At 39.4% G+C, this 23,470-nt stretch overlaps 3 protein-coding genes across 5 annotated transcripts; all 3 read left to right on the forward strand.

Moving 5' to 3' along the window:
* The first annotated feature begins 4,522 nt into the window (after positions 1–4,522).
* On the forward strand, positions 4,523–6,473 carry LOC118817462. Of its 2 annotated transcripts, XM_036584165.1 has the most exons (4): positions 4,523–4,670; positions 5,313–5,504; positions 5,592–5,812; positions 6,014–6,473. In XM_036584165.1, exons 1-4 carry the CDS (start codon positions 4,661–4,663, stop codon positions 6,134–6,136), a joined length of 546 nt encoding a protein of 181 aa, XP_036440058.1. In that variant the 5' UTR covers positions 4,523–4,660; the 3' UTR covers positions 6,137–6,473. The 2 variants fall into 2 exon arrangements, with proteins under 2 accessions (XP_036440058.1, XP_036440057.1); XM_036584164.1 differs by having other exon boundaries at positions 5,313–5,812.
* A 2,472-nt stretch (positions 6,474–8,945) lies between these two features.
* On the forward strand, positions 8,946–19,922 carry LOC118817329. Its single transcript, XM_036583896.1, has 5 exons — positions 8,946–8,997; positions 17,143–17,334; positions 17,422–17,642; positions 17,852–17,996; positions 19,609–19,922. Exons 1-5 carry the CDS (start codon positions 8,988–8,990, stop codon positions 19,920–19,922), a joined length of 882 nt encoding a protein of 293 aa, XP_036439789.1. The 5' UTR covers positions 8,946–8,987.
* Positions 19,923–20,679: 757 nt separating this feature from the next.
* On the forward strand, positions 20,680–22,588 carry LOC118817420. 2 transcript variants are annotated; one of them, XM_036584102.1, is made up of 5 exons: positions 20,680–20,822; positions 21,150–21,341; positions 21,431–21,681; positions 21,988–22,080; positions 22,158–22,588. In XM_036584102.1, the coding sequence occupies exons 1-5, from the start codon at positions 20,813–20,815 to the stop codon at positions 22,386–22,388; spliced, it is 777 nt and encodes a 258-aa protein (XP_036439995.1). In that variant the 5' UTR covers positions 20,680–20,812; the 3' UTR covers positions 22,389–22,588. The 2 variants fall into 2 exon arrangements, with proteins under 2 accessions (XP_036439995.1, XP_036439994.1); XM_036584101.1 differs by having other exon boundaries at positions 20,683–20,822; positions 21,141–21,341.
* The last annotated feature ends 882 nt before the right edge of the window (positions 22,589–23,470 follow it).

Here is a 23,470-nt window from a genome sequence, read left to right on the forward strand (position 1 = left end):
ACACCCATAAATAAACCTCATTTTTCTGCATATCAACATCTGTTCCCATAGCCCAGGAGTTGCAACCCAAATGTTAAGAAGAGCCATTTTGTCCTTCCAACAAAATCAATCCACCTTGGGAGCCACAATATTTTATATCCATTTTGCCATCTTGGCTGTAAATATGTCTCAGTATGTGCTGATGTGCTAGTATAGGCTATAAATATAATATAAACAAATATAAGCTTTAGGTCAGCTTTAGCCGCTTTTCTCGCGTCTCCAGCAGGAAACTTTTCTGCAAAAGTAGAACAGTTTCTTCTAAAATGTTCGAATGAAAAAGTTAATAAAAAGGCAAAGACAAAGATTTAAGATGAACATCGATCATTTGAAAATGAATTACCTTATTTGTGTTTATAATCACTCCAGCTGGTTCCCTGATGTGTTTAATCTGCAGCGAGAAACTGACAAACACTAAAAAGTTGTGAGGCTTTAAGTCACTTCTCATTCGCCAGCTTCTCAAATTTTCCTCTTCCACCTTAAAAGGTGCCTGATATCCAGAACGTAACTGCTGCACCATTTAAGGTGGAACGGGACAATTCAAACGAGAAGCTGGCGAATGAGAAGAGACTTAAAACTTCGCAACATTTTAGTGTTTGTCAGTTTCTCGCTGCAGATTAAACGTATCGGGAAACCAGCTGGAGTGATTATAAACACAAATAAGTCCATTCGTCTCCAAATTATCAATGTTCATCTTAAATCTCTCTCTTTGCCGTTTCGTTAGCTGCTAGCTAGGCAAGACTGTTGTCTGTGTTGCTATGGTGACCAGCAGTCTGCGCTGATCTTCAGGGTTAAAGGGTGAATTAGCAGTTCTACATTAACTCCAGAGTTTAAGATCATTTATTGTTAAACTGTGTTGAACGACCAGCGGAGCTTTATTTTACTGTAAAGGAGGATTATTTTATTATTACCTACAAATCTGATTCTGCTGTGGAGCCACAACAGGGCAGTAAAAGAGCCACAGGTCGCTGATCCCATTCATAGCCGCCAACCACTTCACAAGATTTTACATATTTTTCAGGGAAACAGTGAAGAACGATACAACACCTTTACATTTACAGGTGTATCAGATGCTCTTATCCTGAGCAGCTTACAATGGTAGGAAGGTGAGAGGAGCATTAGGAGTCTAGCTGAAGGACTTGGGTACAGCAGTGGTGTTCTGGCTGGTACTTGATGCCACCTTTATTTTTATGGGCATATTTGCTATACAGAAAATTGTCTCTTGCTTGTTCAGACATTTAAAGAGTGATCCTATGGTACTCGTTCTCTCAGAGATACAGCGTCATTTGCTTGTGGAAAAACTGGAAAACTTTAAGCACTTTCTCATTTCTTATTTCATTTTGTAGCTTCTGCTTTTATTATTGAGACCAATCCAGTTTACAGAATTCATGTCTGTTTGTTTCCTTTTAGCTACCCAACCAGAATACCTGGTTTAGAGGGAGAGCACCATCTGCTGGTCAACAGTTGATCGCTTGGATAGAGGCTGCTCACCATCAACTGGAGACATGTCTTGTGAGTATTTCCACCAAACATAGAGTTGTATGCAAAAGTTTGGGCACCCCTGGTGAAATTACATCTGTGAAAATAAGTGATCACATTTTAATGCATTTCTGCTGTTTGTTGGATGGATTTAACCTGAACTGCTAAATATGTTAAACAGGAGTCATATTCTATTTACATAAATAAAAATCTCCCCTGTAGAGGATGTGTTGACTTATTTTCACATGTTTTTTGACTTTTGTGTATGACTGTATAACAGAAAGCAGGTTCCTTCTGTATGAATGAGCTAAATTCTGTGTGTCCTCCTGCAGACGGAGAGGATTTGCAAAATATTTTCCTGGACATCTGTCTTGCTGAGCATCATCCTGATTTGCAGCCTCACCACTCCGGAGTACATTCATGCCGTCTGGTTAATTCCCTGGATGCTTCTTCTCTTGGTTGTTCTCCTGGAGAGACATAGCTGTGGAAAGTGGACTCCCCTGATTATTGTTATTTTGAACATAGTTGTGATTCTACTCTCCTTCACTGTCACTAATAACCAAAAAAGCCAGGATCCCCCACCTTTAAACCAGTCTAGTGTTTAAAAGAGATAAACTGACAGTATTGCTTTGTTTGCTGATGACCTGCAACTGAAAACGTCATGAAAATATAAATGTGTAGTAAAGAAAAACAATGCATGATTAATAATCAATATCCATTCACTGACGTTAACATGCTAATGCACCAATTAATATATAAGCAGTTACTGTATGAAGATGGAAGGTAAACTAGACTGTGTGCTGGATCAGTTGTACCTGGATTTGTATTGAAATATGTGAAATAAACTGCATTTAAATCTGTGTTTTATTTGGTTGTTTTATGTTAAAGAAGGCTGGTAGATACTGTGTGGTTTGAGTTTGAGTTCTCCCTACAATAAACTATGCATTACAAATATTTTCATATGTAAATATATGTATATAATTTAACATTGTTTTTTGTTTTTATTGTTTTTTGTTTTTATTGTGGATTTTTGAAGTTAAAAAAGTAAGTAAACACAGCCTCAGCAGCAAACTAACTTTAAAAATGTTATTTTTATGCAAAAAGATGAATGGATGGTTGCTTAATATTTTAAAATAGTTTTTTTTAAATAGATTAGCAAGCCTAGGACTGCCAGGCTGCACGCTTAATCCTCTGCAAATTTTGGTAAATAATTCCCAGAACAAAACAGCCACTATAAAAGTGAGGGGGACACAGTTGTCAGTACATGAGACCCCCGAAACCCCACACTTGTAGGTTCAGTATTACTACTAAAAAGCCTGTAGCAGTGCATTTTTACAGTCAAGCCAATTTGCATTCTTGGGGCAGGAATATACAAAGACACCTCACAGGGAAGTTAACCAGCTCACATAGTCCAAAATTAGAATTTCAAAGTTTTTAGCTGTCTGCTCCCACAGACACCTGCTCCCAGGATACAAACTATAAAGAAGCTGACCCATCACTGACCAGCGGTGGGCTTGTTGAATGCTGTTGCAACGAACGGTCAAAGTGAGGAGAAATGTGTTTTTGTATTGCCTTTTCTCTTTAAGGTCAACTATACACTACACTTCTTACATTACATGTCTATTGTCTCTGGATGACTAATTAAATTACATGTTGGCAAACATAGTCAAACACGTTTTGCCCTTCTGCCCCATCTGTAGATATTTTATATTATGTATATTTTATACATAATTTCAATTATTGTATGTAAATAATTGAACATTATGGTGTATGGGTGATGGTGTAGGCTGGAGGCGTTCTGTAGGTTACTGTAGCTTTAAGTTTTCCAGGGGGCTGTGGAGTCGCTAATCTGCAGTCCAGAAGGCTTCATCTCTTCCTTAGCATCCCTTGATTTGCTGCTCTTCCTGACTTTGACAGAGATTTGGATCACCTCTCAGAAATCCACAACTCCAACAGCCCTATCCTCTGCCTTTAACCTCTTCCTTTCTCCAAGATAGACTGGCAGGAGTGGTGGCACAGGTTTGCTTTTGCCTAGAAACTGGCATTTTACTCCACTTTCATTATCTCATCTTTCAGTTTCCTCTGTTGAGTACCGTACTGTTACTGTATCTGTCCCCATTTAACCTCATATCATTGTCATTCATCACCCTCTTTGTCCTCCAGGCAACTTCAGAGATGAGAGATGAGTCTCTTCCCCATCGATGGAACCCACTCATTCTCCTTGGTGACTTCAGCCATCCATCAGACAAGCTGCAGTCATCCTGCGTTTTACCACTGCCATCATCCTTTGACCTCATCTTCAACCAGTTTCCTCACAGAGCAGGCGAAGCTCTGGACCTGATATTCAGCAGACCTACCCCTGTGACGGATATCACAGTAACCCCCTTTTGCTGCTCAGATCATCACTTTCTTTCTTTCAGACTGCTCTTCCTGTCCTCGTAACCCCTCATGTTCCTCCTTCAGTCCGTGTAACCGGCACTCCCTCGTCTCTTGCTTCAACTATCCTACCTACCCCTCCCCACCCTGACTCATTTTCTTCTCTCTCCCTGGATACAGCTACAGATACTGTCCTGTCTCCTCTCTCATCTGGAGTAAACCCTCTGTGTCTTCTCTCCTCCAGCAAGATCCTCCTAACATGCCCCTTGACTGTAAGCGACCCTGTGCAGCAACTGGAGAAAGCTAAGAAAATCTGACAGAAGGTGGAGTAAATCTTAGCTTGACTCAGATCTTCTCCTCCTACCAATCCCTCCTTTCTAAGTTCCCACTTGAAGTAACTGCTGCAAAGTCATCTTACTACAGAGGAAAACTGGAAGCATCAGCATCTGATCCACACAAGCTCTTCAACATTTTCTCCTCAACCCTCCTTCTTCCCCACCACCCTCTTCTCTTCCCATCACCTCATTTACTTCAGTTAAGAGCCTTTCTCACGGGTTTTCCTCTCTGCACTTAAGTCTGCCTCTCTGCCATCCCACAACACTTAATGCTGTAAATGTGAGTGTTTTTTTTTTTTTTGTCATTTTTTTATTCCCGAATCGCCCATCAGCTGGGCTGTGAAAGTGAAAGTCCATCCTGTAGTTTTCCATTCATTTCCTGTCCTGCATGAATCACTGCAGTCGTCTTAACTGGGCTTGGACATCACTTCAGAATGACTCGAGGTACGAAGACTCAATTATTATTTTTTTAAATGAAATTCTAGTCTTTTAACACTGAATCTGGCTGTTATTGTTCAGTTGATGTTTAGGCTCGGACTGTTTGCTCTGTGTGACTCAGCAGATTGCAGCACAGACAGAGCTCCTTTAATCCTTCACACAATAATACAGTTGCTTTGTATTTAACTTAATTGATAATTAATTCTGAACCTATAAATATGTATTTCCGGTGACGTGTAATATACTGTACTTCTATAGAGAACCCACTTAAGTGTTTTTTTTTTTTGTTGCAAATTTTAGTGCATGTTTATTTGTAAACATTTGTAAACATAATAAAATGCAGCATAACGTTTGCACACAACTTCATTGCTGTTCAAAGAAAAACATGTATCTCCAAAATAGTAACTTTACAGGAGAAGGTAAAAACTCTCTTACCCTGCAGTGTAAGTTAATGCAAAGAGATTTTATTCCAAGTGATTTTGGAGCATTTCTATTGGTCCATTCACCATGAAATTTTCACACAACATAAAGGACAGCTGGTGTGTTGAAAGGATGTAGAAAAACAAAAATCGACAAAAATTGAGATACTTGGTTTTCTTTGGACAGCAATGATATATAAATATAAAATCTAATATCTATTGCTTCCAGACACTGTCAGAGCCTTTGTTGTGATCTGCGGGAAAACACTGAATTCCCACAAGCCCTTTCTGGATCATCTCACACTTTCACCCAACTTCCGTGAAGTGACCTCTGTGGACAACAGTGATGTCATTATTGCCTTTGCCCCAGTTGTGTCTCGAGCTGGAACTGACATTGAAGCAGCTCTTCAGAAGATTCAAGGTAAAAATATAAACTATATTCTAGCCGTCCACTTTATCAGAACGATTATTTATTTCTCTCTGTTATTCTTATTTCTCTCTCTCCCAGCGATCTCAGCTACCCAGCCTGTTGTTCTAGTGGTGCTCCACCACACAACTCAGCAGTATCCAGTCGTCCCGAACAGCAGCCGGAGTGTTAACAGGAGTGATGTGTTCACTGTGGACTGCCTGTTTAATGAAGACCGAGGGCTGCTGAGCTGTCAGCACAACGACCAGGCACTGAAAGCAGTGAAAGAGCATCTGGGACTAGAGGATGGACATCCTCCCGAGGTCAGTCAACTACAAAGGCCTGACATGATCATGAAATTTTATCTGATAAAATAAAAAAATAGTGATAAACAATTGTGTCTAAATATTGAAGTAGAAGCCAAAAGTGGTGATTACTGCCTCACTGACTCAGAGAAACAGTGTCATTAGCTTTTAAAAATTCCTTCTGTCTAGATAAGCTAAACTTTCTTCGTCCTTCTGCAGACGCAGTGGGCTTGGCAGCTACTTGTCATGACATCTGTCTTGCTGAGCATCATCCTGATTTACTTCATCACTCCAAAGTACATGCCATCTGGTTTATTCCCTGGATGCTTCTTCTCCTGGTGATTCTCCTAGAGATGCATGGCTATGGAAAGTGGACTCCCCTGATAGTGATTCTACTCTCCCTCACTGTCACTAATAACCAAAAAAGCCAGGATCCCCCACTTTAAACCAGTCTAGAGTTTAAAAGAGATAAACTGACAGTATTGCTTTGTTTGCTGAAGACCTCACATAACCCTGCAACTGAAAACGTCATGAAAATATAAATGTGTAGTAAAGAAAAACAATGCATGATTAATAATCAATATCCATTCACTGACATTAACATGCTAATGCACCAATTAATATATAAGCAGTTACTGTATGAAGATGGAAGGTAAACTAGACTGTGTGCTGGATCAGTGGTACCTGGATTTGTATTGAAATATGTGAAATAAACTGCATTTAAATCTGTGTTTTATTTGGTTGTTTTATGTTAAAGAAGGCTGGTAGATACTGTGTGGTTTGAGTTTGAGTTCTCCCTACAATAAACTATGCATTACAAATATTTTCATATGTAAATATATGTATATAATTTAACATTATGTTTTTGTTTTTATTGTGGATTTTTGAAGTTAAAAAAGTAAGTAAACACAGCCTCAGCAGCAAGCTAACTTTAAAAATGTTATTTTTATGCCAAAAGATGAATGGATGGTTGCTTAATATTTTAAAATAGTTTTTTTTAAATAGATTAGCAAGCCTAGGACTGCCAGGCTGCACGCTTAATCCTCTGCAAATTTTGGTAAATAATTCCCAGAACAAAACAGCCACTATAAAAGTGAGGGGGACACAGTTGTCAGTACATGAGACCCCCGAAACCCCACACTTGTAGGTTCAGTATTACTACTAAAAAGCCTGTAGCAGTGCATTTTTACAGTCAAGCCAATTTGCATTCTTGGGGCAGGAATATACAAAGACACCTCACAGGGAAGTTAACCAGCTCACATAGTCCAAAATTAGAATTTCAAAGTTTTTAGCTGTCTGCTCCCACAGACACCTGCTCCCAGGATACAAACTATAAAGAAGCTGACCCATCACTGACCAGCGGTGGGCTTGTTGAATGCTGTTGCAAAGAACTGTCAAAGTGAGGAGAAATGTGTTTTTGTATTGCCTTTTCTCTTTAAGGTCAACTATACAGTACACTTCTTACATTACATGTCTATTGTCTCTGGATGACTAATTAAATTACATGTTGGCAAACATAGTCAAACACGTTTTGCTCTTCTGCCCCATCTGTAGATATTTTATATTATGTATATTTTATACATAATTGACATTAATGTATGTAAATAATTGAACATTATGGTGTATGGGTGATGGTGTAGGCTGGAGGCGTTCTGTAGGTTACTGTAGCTTTAAGTTTTCCAGGGGGCTGTGGAGTCGCTAATCTGCAGTCCAGAAGGCTTCATCTCTTCCTTAGCACTCCTCCATTTGCTGCACTTCCTGACTTTGACAGAGATTTGGATCACCTCTCAGAAATCAGCAACTCCAACAGCCCTATCCTCTGCCTTTAACCTCTTCCTTTCTCCAAGATAGACTGGCAGGAGTGGTGGCACAGGTTTGCTTTTGCCTAGAAACTGGCATTTTACTCCACTTTCATTATCTCATCTTTCAGTTTCCTCTGTTGAGTACCGTACTGTTACTGTATCTGTCCCCATTTAACCTCATATCATTGTCATTCATCACCCTCTTTGTCCTCCAGGCAACTTCAGAGATGAGAGATGAGTCTCTTCCCCATCGATGGAACCCACTCATTCTCCTTGGTGACTTCAGCCATCCATCAGACAAGCTGCAGTCATCCTGCGTTTTACCACTGCCATCATCCTTTGACCTCATCTTCAACCAGTTTCCTCACAGAGCAGGCGAAGCTCTGGACCTGATATTCAGCAGACCTACCCCTGTGACGGATATCACAGTAACCCCCTTTTGCTGCTCAGATCATCACTTTCTTTCTTTCAGACTGCTCTTCCTGTCCTCGTAACCCCTCATGTTCCTCCTTCAGTCCGTGTAACCAGCACTCCCTGGTCTCTTGCTTCAACTATCCTACCTACCCCTCCCCACCCTGACTCATTTTCTTCTCTCTCCCTGGATACAGCTACAGATACTGTCCTGTCTCCTCTCTCATCTGGAGTAAACCCTCTGTGTCCTCTCTCCTCCCTCCAAGTAGGGTGTTGTTACTTTCATTGGTTAACAGAGAACAAAGAAGTTACACTTCATTGGTTACACCTAAATGTGATGTGAATAAACATGAAAATGTTAACATACATGCATAATTAATGATAAGGAAATACGTCCATATATGGTCAAACAGTCTTCTTACACCTGGTCACTTTGAGAAGGAGCCAGTCTGAACCCTTAAGACTCCTGAACAATGATTCACTGTAACTGCTGTTGGCTCACTGGGCCTCAGAAAAACAGAAAACATGAAATAAGATTTGGGCAAAATGGGAGGAGCAGGTGATTTGTTACCTTCTTTGCACCCAAAGAACAGTGATAGTCCACCCTAAATTATATGAGTAACATATACATCACCTAATGCAGGTACCATGAAGATGTAAGTGGTGTGACTGGCTATATTAATTCCACATATCATGAGTGGAATTTCTGGATACAGCTCTCATAGATAAAGTCTTTGGTTACAAAACCACAACACATTCTCTGAGTGACAACAAAGCATGTTTGTGTCTTACTCTGGATAAGAGCGTCTGCTTAATGCTGTAAAGGTAAACGCAAAGGTTTTTTTTTTTTAATTCCCAAAATGCCCATCAGCAGGGCTGTGAAAGTGAAAGTGAACGATCATCCAGTAGTTTTCCATTCATTTTCTGTGCTGCCTGAATCACTGCAGTCGTCTTGGACTGGGCTTGGACATCACTTCAGAATGACTCGAGGTATGAAGACTCAATTATTTTTATTTTTAATGAAATTAAACACTATAAAAATGTAGAGTTAACTAAAATTGAATTCTGGCTGTTTTTGTGCAGTTGATGTTTAGACTCTGTTTGCTCTGTGTGACTCAGCAGATTGCAGCATATAAATACGTTCACACAGACACACATGGATCCTTTAATCCTTTAATTTCTAGTGATGTGTAATGTACTGTACTAACGAAACCATTAAAGAGATACAGTCACATGTAATAGTTTGGGTGCCCCTGATCAAATGACATGTTTATTTGATTTTATAAGTGAAACTCAGTTTTCACATCGTCTACAGAGAACATACTGTAATATAGATTTTGGGGCTAATTTTACCGCACGAGTTCTCTCTCTCTCTCTCTCTGTGTCTCTCTCTCTCTCTCTCTCTCTTTTATATATATATATATATATATATTATGGCAAGCCAAACAGGAAATATTTAATGAACATTGGGGAATGAACTTTGATATATATTGAATGAAAGTCACTGTTGAAGGGTTGAGGATGGCCAAGAGGAACTGTACATCAATAAATGGGCATTAACAAACTCCAGGTGGAGCTTAAAGGAAGGGAATTCTGATAAAGTGACCAGTATCTATACACAGTGATCCCGTGGACAGAGTGACCTGAGAGTGGTGGATATATGATGTGAAGACACAGATGGGTGGAGTTTCAATATATACATAATTTGACATGGTGCAGAAGAAGAGTCAGATGAGGCCATAACTTCTGTTTGAAAAATGCTCTTTAATTGAGAGCCAGGGGAAACAATGCCACTTGAAAAGCAACTGAAAATTGAGGTAGGTCACTCCTAGCCCTACTCTTTCTTCTGATGGTCACCAAACACAAACACACTCTCCCTAACTCTGAGCTGGACACAAAATAACAGAGTAAACACATACACACACTGTAACTGAGGAACAACAACATAGCAACATTAAATAACAATGTAAACAGTCTGTTTGTGCAAGGCTACAACACACACAACCCCAAAAGTCCCTCTCTGTCTAAACAAAACATTTTATGAATTATATTATTCATTTTTTCATCTCAATGTTCGATCCATGTACATCAAGGTTCATTCAATATATATAAATGTTCATTCCATATATCTCAGTAGAACAAAGATTGATATATATGGAACGAACATTGATATATATGGAATGAACTTTGATATATATATACAATGAACTTTGATATATATACAATGAACTTTGATATATATAGAATGAACTTTGATATATATGGAATGAACACTGATATATATGGAATGAACTTTGATATATATATATACAATGAACTTTGTTATATATTGAATGAACATTGATATATATGGAATGAGCATTGATATATATGGAATGAACTTTGATATATATACAATGAACTTTGATATATATAGAATGAACATTGATATATATGGAATGAACTTTGATATATATACAATGAACTTTGATATATATAGAATGAACATTGATATATATGGAATGAACTTTGATATATATATACAATGAACTTTGTTATATATTGAATGAACATTGATATATATGGAATGAACTTTGATATATATGGAATGAACTTTGATATATATTGAATGAACTTTGATATATATAGAATGAACATTAATATATATGGAATGAACTTTGATATATATTGATTGAACATTGATATATATGGAATGAACTTTGATATATATATATATATATATACAATGAACTTTGTTATATATTGAATGAACATTGATATATATGGATCAAACATTGAGATGAAAAAAATTAATAATATAATTCATAAAATGTTTTGTTTAGACAGAGAGGGACTTTTGGGGTTGTGTGTACACCCCAAACAGACTGTTTACATTGTTATTTAATGTTGCTATGTTGTTGTTCCTCAGTTACAGTGTGTGTATGTGTTTACTCTGTTATTTTGTGTCCAGCTCAGAGTTAGGGAGAGTGTGTTTGTGTTTGGTGACCATCAGAAGAAAGAGTAGGGCTAGGAGTGACCTACCTCAATTTTCAGTTGCTTTTCAAGTGGCATTGTTTCCCCTGGCTCTCAATTAAAGAGCATTTTTCAAACAGAAGTTATGGCCTCATCTGACTCTTCTTCTGCACCATGTCAAATTATGTATATATTGAAACTCCACCCATCTGTTTCTTCACATCATATATCCGCCACTCTCAGGTCACTCTGTCCACGGGATCAATGTGTATAGATACAGGTCACTTTATCAGAATTCCCTTCCTTTAAGCTCCACCTGGAGTTTGTTAATGCCCATTTATTGATGTACAGTTTCTCTTGGCCATCCTCAACCCTTCAACAGCGACTTTCATTCAATATATATCAATGTTCATTCCATATACATCAAAGTTCATTATATATATATATATATCAATGTTCATTAAATATTTCCTATTTGGCTTGCCATAATATATATATATATATATATATATATATATATATATATATATATATATATATATATATATATATACACCTATAATAAATTGTTTTGTATTGTTTCCAGACACTGTCAGAGCCTTTGTTGTGATCTGTGGGAAAACGCTGAATTCCCACAAAGCCTTTCTGCATCATCTCACACTTTCACCCAACTTCCGTGAAGTGACCTCTGTGAATGACAGTGATGTCATCATTGCTTTTGCCCCAGTTGTGTCTCGAGCTGGAACTGACATTGAAGCAGCTCTTCAGAAGATTCAAGGTAAAATATAAACTATATTCTAGCCGTCCACTTTATCAGAACGATTATTTATTTCTCTCTGTTATTCTTATTTCTCTCTCTCCCAGCAATCTCAGCTACCCAGCGTGTTGTTCTAGTGGTGCTCCACCACACAACTGAGCGGGATTCAGTCGTCCCGAACAGCAGCCGGAGTGTTAACAGGAGTGATGTGTTCACTGTGGACTGCCTGTTTAATGAAGACCGAGGGCTGCTGAGCTGTCAGCACAACGACCAGGCACTGAAAGCAGTGAAAGAGCATCTGGGACTGGAGGATGGACGTCCTCCCAAGGTCAGTCAACTACAAAGGCCTGACATGATCATGAAATTTTATCTGATAAAATAAATTATAGTGATAAACAATTTCATTGTCTTTTTTTTGGTTCATTGTGTGTAAATATTAAAGTGGAAGCAAAAAGTGGTGATTACTGCCTCGCTGACTCAGAGAAACAGTGTCATTAGCTTCTAAAAATATGTTCTGTCTAAATAAGTTAAACTCTCTTTGTCCTTCTGCAGAAGCAGTGGGCTTGGCAGCTACTTTTCTGGACATCTGCCTTGCTGAGCATCATCCTGATTTACTGCCTCACCACTCCGAAGTACATTCACGCCGTCTGGTTTATTCCCTGGATGCTTCTTCTCCTGGTGATTCTCCTAGAGAGGCGTGGCTATGGAAAGTGGACTCCTCTGATTATTGTTATTGTGAACATGGCAGTGATTCTACTCTCCCTCACTGTCACTAAGAACCTAGGAACCACCACTATCCCCCACCTCTTAACCAGTCTGTTTTCTAAAAAGAGAGAAAATAACACTCTTGCTTTGCTTACTGATGACCCCATATAACCCCGAGACTGAAAACATCATGAAAACATAAATGTGTAGCAAAGAAAAACAATGCATGATTAATAATCAATATCCATTCACTGACATCAACATGCTAACACAACAATTAATATATATAAGCAGTTGCTGTATGAAGATAAAAGGTAAATTAGACTGTGTGCTGGATCAGTTGTACCTGGATTTGTGTTGAAATATATGAAAATAAACATTACTGTAAATAAACCTGTCTGTTGTTCAGTATTTTTATATGAACAGTTAAAGAGGCAGATGCTGTGTAGTCTGAGTTCTCCTTACAGTAAACTATGCATACATTAGGGCTCTTGGATGACTCATAAATGTATGTACATAGTTTAACATTATGTTGTATGGGTGATGGTGTAGGCTGCATTCTGTAGGTAGGCGTAGCCTTAAATACAGGAGTCTGATGGGAAACTGTGAATACATACACCCTTAATCAAGGGTGGGGTAGGACGGGATGGAGTGGTGCGAACCGGCTTTTTAAAAAGGAGTGTTGTATACATTTGGAAATAAGTAAGTAATGAAGGGGTTTTTATCTAATGGAGACTAAATGGAACATCAAGATTGATAAGAAGGGTGGGGGGACATCGTAGCACCCCAGATAAAGGGTATAAAAAGCACAGTTCGGACACTGTATTTCGCAGTCTGGCCATTCGACGCTCAAATAAAGAAGAAGCTGCTTCCCTCTCGGCATCTAAACTCTTTTTTCCTTTTTGATACTTCTTGAGAACTTAGAGTTAAAACAGTTATTGGTGTCAGTATTAAACCTTTAATATTATGTCCGAGGCCTGGGGCTGAAGGGGATAGCTCTTGGTCCCGACAAGTCCCATTCACGTTTCCCAAAAATTTCCAGCAGGATTTTTCATCATTATTTGTTTATTACTGTGGATTTTTGAAGAGAAAAGAAGTAAAAGTAAACACAACCTCAGCAGAAAACTACTTTTAAAAATGTGATTTTCCTGTGAAAAGAATAATTCACAGTTACTTCATATTTTTAAAATATTCCAGTAGTCCAGTACCTGCAGTAGCTGCTGTTTTTATTCTGTTGTTGGTTGGTTTGAAGCTGATTGGTTGACTGCTGGCAGGTGCAGCCAGTTTATGCAGAACATTAATGTATGGCTTTACTGCATAAAGTAGAACATGCATACAAGCATTCATGTGTGTCTCTGTCTATTTGCATCATATTCATTACATGTTTCGATACAAGAGTGTATTTTCGAATGCCTGCATTTTCTGACCATCATCTTTGAAATGAGAGAAAGGAGACAGTGATGAAATTTGTGGTTAGATGTGGAAATCCCTGAAAATATGGGTCCTCACCGTGATCCTGCCATCTCTTTCAAGAACTCCTTAATTGTCCCGTCTGAAGATGCAGAAAGTCTTGGTGTCATTCTGGATGTCCAGTTATCTTTCTGAGCTCATACCGCGAATCAGACTTGGTTTCTCCTCTACAATATCTGGAGGATTTGACTCTTTCTCTCCAGGGAGGTCAGCCAGGTGCTCGTTCAGCCTACTGTCATCTCAAGGCTTGACTACTGCAACTTGCTCCTGGCTGGGCTTCCTACATGGCCAATCTGGCCCCTGCAACTGATCCAGAATGCAGCAGCTCGGCTCGTCTTCAATCTTCCTGAGTTCAGTCAAGTCACTCCACTGCTGCGCTCCCTGCGCTCCCTTCACTGGCTTCCCAAAAATGGACCAGCCCCTCCCTCCCTGATGGCAATGGTCAAAACACAATCTGTACCTCAAGCTGCTCGAGCTTCAAGTACGGCTCAGCTTGACCTGCCATCCCTCAAGATGCATGGAAGACAAGCATCAAGACTCTCCTCTGTCTTGGCACCCTGGTGGGAGAATGAACTTCCACTGGCTGTCTGGAAAGCAGACTCTCTAGTGGTCATCAAACGCAGACTGAAGACCACCTCTTTCTGAAGCACTTAAACAAGCACTAGTCTAAGTACTTATTGCACTTATACTGTGTTTCACTCTGTATATTTCTTTCTAGGTATCTGCACTGGCTTTTGTTTCTGGAAGTATTTGAGCTCAAGGGTAGAATATTGTGGAAGAAACTTCTGAATAAATCAGAAAACAGTAAAATCTCAGTCACAATTAATGCTCAAAAGTAATATACTTATTGACAACTCTCAGCCAGGGAGAATCTCCTGGTGAATACCCAGAGATCTCCAAAGACAGACCATAGTTACAAAGGTTAAATATTCCCCAAGTAGGGTGTTGTTACTTTTCATTGGTTAACAGAGAACAAAGAAGCTACACTTCATTGGTTACACTTAATTGTGATGTGAATAAACATGATAATAACATGCATGCATAATTAATGATAAGGAAATACGCCCATATATGGTCAAATAGCCTTCTTACACCTGGTCACTTCGAGAAGGAGCCAGTCTGAACCCTTAAAACCCCTGAACAATGATTCACTGTAACTGCTGTCCGCTAGCTGGGCCTCAGAAAAAAGAAAACATGAAATAAGCAGGTGCAGGAGCAGGTGATTTGTTACCTTCACTGCACCCAAAGAACAGTGATTCCACATACTCTCAGTACCGTGTACTGCCTGTGTTCTGTTTTGTATTTATTGTAAGTCTTTCATATTTATTTATTGTACTGTATTGTCTGCACTGTGTTCATTGTATTGTCTCGCACTTGTGTTCCTGTGTTGGTCCTGGAGGAATGTTGTTTCATTTCACTCTGTACTTGTATACAGCTGAAATGACAATAAGCCTGACTGACTTGACTTGACTTGATAGTCCACCCTAAATTTGGAAAGCCACCTTCCAAGATGGTGCCGAGTATGGATGCCGTGTTGCGAGCTCCCTTCACTTCTGTTTGTTTTTTGTTAATTTTATTTTTATTTGTAACAACTTTTGCACCAAATGTTGCCAGCACTTTCGTTTACAACAGACAAACACTTTTGGAAATCAGATGAATGATCACTCACCGAAAACTGGACTTTGAGTTCCTGAATGCAGATCCATTGTTTGGGAACCTCAAAGAGGCTGAGAATTGGGTGGAACTGGAAACCCTCTGTGTCCTCTCTCCTCCAGCAAGATCCTCCTTACATGCCCCTTGACTGAAAGCGACCCTGTGCAGCAACTGGAGAAAGCTAAGAAAATCTGACAGAAGATGGAGTAAAAGAGGGAGGAGCTCCTGACGAATACCCAGAGATCTTCCAAAGACAGACCATAGTTACAAAGGTTAAATATTCCCCAAGTAGGGCTGTTGTTACTTTTCATTGGTTAACAGAGAACAAAGAAGTTACACCTCATTGGTTACACCTAAATGTGATGTGAATAAACATGAAAATGTTAACATACATGCATAATTAATGACAAGGAAATACGCCCATATATGGTCAAATAGTCTTCTTACACCTGGTCACTTTGAGAAGGAGCCAGTCTGAACCCTTAAGACTCCTCAACAATGATTCACTGTAACTGCTGTTGGCTCTCTGGGCCTCAGAAAAACAGAAAACATGAAATAAGATCTGGGCAAAATGGGAGGAGCAGGTGATTTGTTACCTTCTTTGCACCCAAAGAACAGTGATAGTCCACCCTAAATTATATGAGTAACATATACATCACCTAATACAGGTACCATGAAGATGTAAGTGGTGTGACTGGCTATATTAATTCCACATATCATGAGTGGAATTTCTGGATACAGATCTCATAGATAAAGTCTTTGGTTACAAAATCACAACACATTCTCTGAGTGACAACAAAGCGCATTTGTGTCTCACTCTGGATAAGAGCGTCTGCTTAATGCTGTAAAGGTAAACGCAAAGGTTTTTTTTTTTTAATTCCCAAAATGCCCATCAGCAGGGCTGTGAAAGTGAAAGTGAATGATCATCCAGTAGTTCTCCATTCATTTTCTGTGCTGCCTGAATCACTGCAGTCGTCTTGGACTGGGCTTGGACATCGCTTCAGAATGACTCGAGGTATGAAGACTCAATTATTTTTATTTTTAATGAAATTAAACACTATAAAAATGTAGAGTTAACTAAAATTGAATTCTGGCTGTTATTGTGCAGTTGATGTTTAGACTCTGTTTGCTCTGTGTGACTCAGCAGATTGCAGCATATAAATATGTTCACACAGACACACACGGATCCTTTAATCCTTCACAAAATAATACAGTTGCTTTGTATTGAACTTAATTACTAATTAATTCATAACCTATAAATATGTATTCCTGGTGATGTGTAATGTACTGTACTAATGACACCATTAAAGAGATACAGTCACATGTAATAGTTTGGGTGCCCCTGATCAAATGACATGTTTAGTTTTCACATCGTCTACAGAGAACATACTGTAATATAGATTTTGGGGATAATTTTACCGCACAAGTTCTCTCTCACTCTCTCTCTCTCTCTGTGTCTCTCCCTCTCTTTCTCTCTCTCTCTCTCTCTGTGTCTCTCTCTCTCTCATATATATATATATATATATATATATATATATATATATATATATATATATATATATCTACACCTACAATAAATTGTTTTGTATTGTTTCCAGACACTGTCAGAGCCTTTGTTGTGATCTGTGGGAAAACACTGAATTCCCACAAGCCCTTTCTGGATCATCTCACACTTTCACCCAACTTCCGTAAAGTGACCTCTGTGAATGACAGTGATGTCATCATTGCTTTTGCCCCAGTTGTGTCTCGAGCTGGAACTGACATTGAAGCAGCTCTTCAGAAGATTCAAGGTAAAAATATAAACTATATTCTAGCCGTCCACTTTATCAGAACGATTATTTATTTCTCTCTGTTATTCTTATTTCTCTCTCTCCCAGCAATGTCAGCTACCCAGCGTGTTGTTCTAGTGGTGCTCCACCACACAACTGAGCGGGATCCAGTCATCCCGAACAGCAGCCGGAGTGTTAACAGGAGCGATGTGTTCACTGTGGACTGCCTGTTTAATGAAGACCGAGGGCTGCTGAGCTGTCAGCACAACGACCAGGCACTGAAAGCAGTGAAAGAGTATCTGGGACTGGAGGATGGACGTCCTCCCAAGGTCAGTCAACTACAAAGGCCTGACATGATCATGAAATTTTATCTGATAAAATAAAAAATTAGTGATAAACAATTTCTTCATTGTGTGTAAATATTAAAGTTAAAGCCAAAAGTGGTGATTACTGCCTCACTGACTCAGAGAAACAGTGTCACTAGCTTCTAAAAATATGTTCTGTCTAAATAAGCTAAACTCTCTTTGTCCTTCTGCAGAAGCAGTGGGCTTGGCAGCTACTCTTCTGGACATCTGCCTTGCTGAGCATCATCCTGATTTACTGCCTCACCACTCCGAAGTACATTCACGCCGTCTGGTTTATTCCCTGGATGCTTCTTCTCCTGGTGATTCTCCTAGAGAGGCGTGGCTATGGAAAGTGGACTCCCCTGATTATTGTTATTGTGAACATGGCAGTGATTCTACTCTCCCTCACTGTCACTAAGAACCTAGGAACCACCACGACCCCCCCACCTCTTAACCAGTCTGTTGTCTAAAAAGAGAGAAAATAACACTCTTGCTTTGCTTACTGATGACCCCATATAACCCCGAGACTGAAAACATCACGAAAACATAAATGTGTAGCAAAGAAAAACAATGCATGACTAATAATCAATATCCATTCACTGACATCAACATGCTAACACAACAATTAATATATATAAGCAGTTGCTGTATGAAGATAAAAGGTAAATTAGACTGTGTGCTGGATCAGTTGTACCTGGATTTGTGTTGAAATATATGAAAATAAACATTACTGCAAATAAACCTGTTTGTATTTCAGTATTTTTATATGAACAGTTAAAGAGGCAGATGCTGTGTAGTTTGAGTTCTCCTTACAGTAAACTATGCATACATTAGGGCTCTTGGATGACTCATTAATGTATGTACATAGTTTAACATTATGTTGTATGGGTGATGGTGTAGGCTGCGTTCTGTAGGTAGGCGTAGCCTTAAATACAGGAGTCTGATGGGAAACTGTGAATACATACACCCTTAATCAATAATCAGACTGATTAGGCATGTAATCAATAATCAGATAGGTTAGGGTTTGGCTAAAAGGGAATATTAATTTCTCTCACAAAGGGATAACATAGGAAAAGCAATAGGCCATAGTCTGTGTGAACTTTTTTCCTTTTTGATACTTTTTGAGAACTTAGTTAAAACAGTTATTGTTGTCAGTGTTCATTCAGTATTAAACCTTTAATATTATGTCTGAGGCCTGGGGCTGAAGGGGATTTGCGAAGTCCCATTCGCGTTTCCCAAAAATTTCCAGCAGCATTTTTTATTGTTTTTTTCTTAGTGTGGATTTTTGAAGAGAAAAGAAGTAAAAGTAAACACAACCTCAGCAGAAAACTACTTTTAAAAATGTGATTTTCCTACGAAAAGATTAATTCACAGTTACTTCATATTCTACAATATTCCAGTAGTCCAGTACCTGCAGTAGCTGCTGTTTTTATTCTGTTGTTGGTTGGTTTGAAGCTGATTGGTTGTGTCTCTGTCTATTTGCATCATATTCCTTACATGTTTTGATACAAGAGTGTATTTCCAAATGCCTGCATTTTCTGCCTCATCTTTGAAATGAGAGAAAGGAGACAGTGATGAAATGTGTGGTTAGAGGCGGAGAACTGTGCTCAGTGTTCTGCAGCCAAGTGTGTAAGCAGTTTATTATAAGAGAGAAATGCAGTGAAATGAGTTCAGAGTTCAGCTACACGTGCACAAGTAAACACCTGAGCTTCAGATGCCCTGAATTGTGTATCAGCATGGAATAACGGTCTGTAAGCAATCAAGAAAAACTGTAAAATATTGTACGATTGAAGTATCTGTGCATCCATCGTTGTAGTTCTGAAAACTTAGAAACTGAAAAAATACTGTTCTGCCTGTTGACGGCATCACTGGTTGCAATCACAAAGGGTATTTACCTTTAACGTGCAATGTCTCTGCATCTTCTTTATTGCCGATGCTGCGCTGGTGTCAGAAGTGAGATACCACCCCCGAGGCCAGGAGTATAGTGGCACTCATATGAATTCAAACGCAGATGGCAAAGAAGACCAAGCCCTGCAAATGATGGTGGACGAAGAAACAGTGCCCGCTTGGAAGTCCAGCTGGAGGACGGTGACAGAGGCAGTGGGGATGCGTGGGGAGCGGCCTGGCGTCTCTCATGCTTCAGCTGGAGGGATTAACATGCTGCCAGAGGAGTTGAGACAGCATGTGCAACTCACCACACTGACCAGCATTCAATCCATGGTAGCCAAGGCAGAAAGTCAGTGCTCCAGCATGAGCAGCACATGAGGAGTTTCTCCAGGGGAGGAGGACGCAGTGCTCAGTTTCTCCACTGCAGCGCACCGATGGAGAGGACGCGGCCCCAAGAGAGGATTGGGGACATGCATTTATGTTGACTGAGATATGGGGCCTCTGACTACTGGCTGCTCTGTTGTAGGAGCACAGGAGGCGTGGCCATAGGAGAGACATTTATTGTTGTTTAAGTTGTTGATGCTTGTTTAATATGTTTACATGTTGGTTGTGCTACTCTGTGTCGGGTTGTGGGGCAGTTAGGTGGGTTGAGGGTCTATCACGAAGGAGAGTTGTATGATTAGAAGTGACCGGCCACGTCTGCCAGTGTTAAGCAGTAATTCTCCCGTGCTGCTTTGTCCAGTTAAAGTGCATTTGTCTTTATAACACAAAGTTTCCCGCCTTGTATACTAAGCTGATGCCACGATGTTTCCTTATGAATGCTTTTATTATAAATGGTCTATAAGAAGAATAAGTGGTGAAAAATTCATTTTTGTCCTCCTTAAGTTCAACTATACATTACACTTCTTATATTACATGTTTATTGCTTCTGGATGAAGACTAAAATTCAAAACTAAAAGTCAAACATGATTTGCCCTCCTGCCCCATATGTAGTCATTTAGTGTTATTTTAAGCATAGTTTGTACATAATTGACATTATTGTATGTAAATAGTTGAACATTATGTTGTACAGGTTAAGCTATAGACTGGCATTCTGTAGGTAGCTGTAGCTTTAAGTGTGGGGGTTCCTTTCCCTGTTGAATTCCCAAAACGCCCATCAGCAGGGCTGTGAAAGTGAAAGTGAAAGTCCATCCAGTAGTTTTCCATCTGTTTTCTGTGCTGCCTGAATCACTGCAGTCGTCTTAACCAGGCTTAGACTCCGCTTCAGAATGACTCGAGGTATGTAGATTAAATGATTTTTTAATGAAATTCTAGTCTTTTAACACTGAGTGTGGTCGATCTTGTGCAGCTGATGTTTAGACCTGGACTGTTTGCTCTGTGTGACTCAGCAGATTGCAGCATATAAATATGTTCACACAGACACACACAGATCCTTTAATCCTTGGTGGTTTTGTAGAGCAAATAAAAGCTTATTTATTTGTTTGTATTTAAATATCTATTATATATATATTATAAAGTCTTGTACCACGGCCCTATCTGGATTAAGCGGTTTATGATAATGATGATGATAAACTCTTGTGTTTTTCTGACATCGAGTGTTTCCAGACACTGTCAGAGCCTTTGTTGTGATCTGCGGGAAAACGCTGAATTCCCACAAAGCCTTTCTGCATCATCTCTCGCATCCGTCTCACTTCCGTGAAGTGACCTCCGTGGACGACAGCGATGTCATCATTGCTTTTGCCCCAGTTGTGTCTCGAGCTGGAACTGACATTGAAGCAGCTCTTCAGAAGATTCAAGGTAAAAATATAAACTATATTCTAGCCGTCCACTTTATCAGAACGATTATTTATTTCTCTCTGTTATTCTTATTTCTCTCTCTCTCCCAGCAATCTCAGCTACCCAGCGTGTTGTTCTAGTGGTGCTCCACCACACAACTGAGCGGGATCCAGTCGTCCCGAACAGCAGCCGGAGTGTAAACAGGAGCGATGTGTTCACTGTGGACTGCCTGTTTAATGAAGACCGAGGGCTGCTGAGCTGTCAGCACAACGACCAGGCACTGAAAGCAGTGAAAGAGCATCTGGGATTAGTGGATTCATATACAGGGGATTGCTGTGTGTCCTATTTCAATCCTACCAAGGTCAGTCTACTACAAAGGCCTGACATGATCATGAAATTTTAGCTGATTTAATGAATAAATAATTGTCTTTTTTTCTGGTTCATGCTATGCAAATATTCAAGTACAAGCCAAATGTGGGCAAATTGCCTGATTAGCCAGCTCACTTTCTCATTAACTCAGAGATACAGTGTCATTAGCCTTTGTAAAACTCAACTGGAAAACCTTAAACATTTTTACATTTGTATTTTGCAGCTGTGTCATTTGTTATTTAGACCATTGAACTGAATTCACATCTTCATTTCATTCCCCTTTTATCTTCACAACAAGTATCCTGGAGAAACATCACCATCTCCTGGTCAACACTTGAACAGTAGCAGGAATGATGCTCCTTCTGTGTGGCTGCGACTGTGGCTGTGTCTTGTGAGTATTCCAGCCACATAGAACAGAAAACAGTTCCTTCTGTGTAAACAAGCTAAACTCTCTTCATCCGTCTGCAGACGCAGAGGCCTTGGAAAGTACTTTTATGGATATTTGTCTCGCTGAGCATCATCCTGATTTACTGCCTCACCACTGCAGAGTACATTCACGCCGTCTGGTTTATTCCCTGGATGCTTCTTCTCCTGGTGGTTCTCCTGGAGAGGCGTGGCTATGGAAAGTGGACTCCCCTGATTATTATTATTGTGAACATGATAGTGATTCTACTCTCCCTCACTGTCACTAAGAACTAAAAAAAGCCAAGGTCCCCCACCTTTAAACCAGTCTAGTGTTTAAAAGAAATAAACAGACAGTATTGCTTTGCTTGCTGACCTCATATAACCCAGTGATAAAAACATCATGCACTGCCAGAAATAAAGGTTCTGTTCAGGTACATTTCTCGTTCATCGAGGTACAAACAGTGCAAATGTTTCCTCAAAGGTTCAACAGTGGTTTTAAGGTCTGATTGTGAACCTTGAATAAGTTTTTCTAGGTGAAAAGTTTCGTATTTGTATCTTTTCATAACCGAATGTTTTAAAAACAGAACAGTAAAATAAAAGCCTGGAGACGAGACGGGGTGTGTGGAGTCAGTACAGCTTAGAACATATCATTTCAGGGAATTATGGTTCAGTTATGTTCCCTGACTAAAGGTACTGAGATGGAGCCTTGAGGGTTCCACCCCAGTGACAAGAGGGGAACTGCCCCAGAGACAGTTTAGTACCTTTATTTCTGAGTGTGAAAACATAAATGTGTAGTAAAAAAAATGCATGATTAAGTTCTCTGTGCAACCAAACTATTGCAGCTCTGAATATCTCAGCAGGTAAAAATGGAGAAACTGATGGTGCTTCTTTGCTTGCTAAAGGCATCACTGCTTACTGTAGTAGGATGAGTTTCATGTCACTTTAAATTGTCCAGAAAAGTGATGGTTCCATTTCTAGTCAATATTCATATTTCATCTGCTGACATTAATATACTCATACAGTAATACTCACAGTAATATAAACATCACTGTATTAAAGGGTCAAATATATTGAGCACTGGATCACTGGTACCTGGATTTGTCTTTGGAATATGTGAAAATAAATATTACTGAATTTAAATCTGTGTATGGTTTAGTTGTTTTACATGATTGTCACGTCAGACGACTGTGAGGGCCATTCCAAAAACTTCTCCTTGCATTTCTTGAAGTAGTTTATGGTGGATTTTAAGGTATGTTTTGGATCATTGTCCTGTTGTTGAAGCCAGCCTCTTTTCAGCTTCAGTTTTTTGACTGACTGTATCCAGAATTTATTGATATTTAACAGGATCCATTCTTCCAGCTACCCATGCACTGTTT

Source organism: Colossoma macropomum, unplaced genomic scaffold, assembly GCF_904425465.1.
Source record: "Colossoma macropomum unplaced genomic scaffold, Colossoma_macropomum, whole genome shotgun sequence".
Taxonomy (NCBI): domain Eukaryota; kingdom Metazoa; phylum Chordata; class Actinopteri; order Characiformes; family Serrasalmidae; genus Colossoma; species Colossoma macropomum.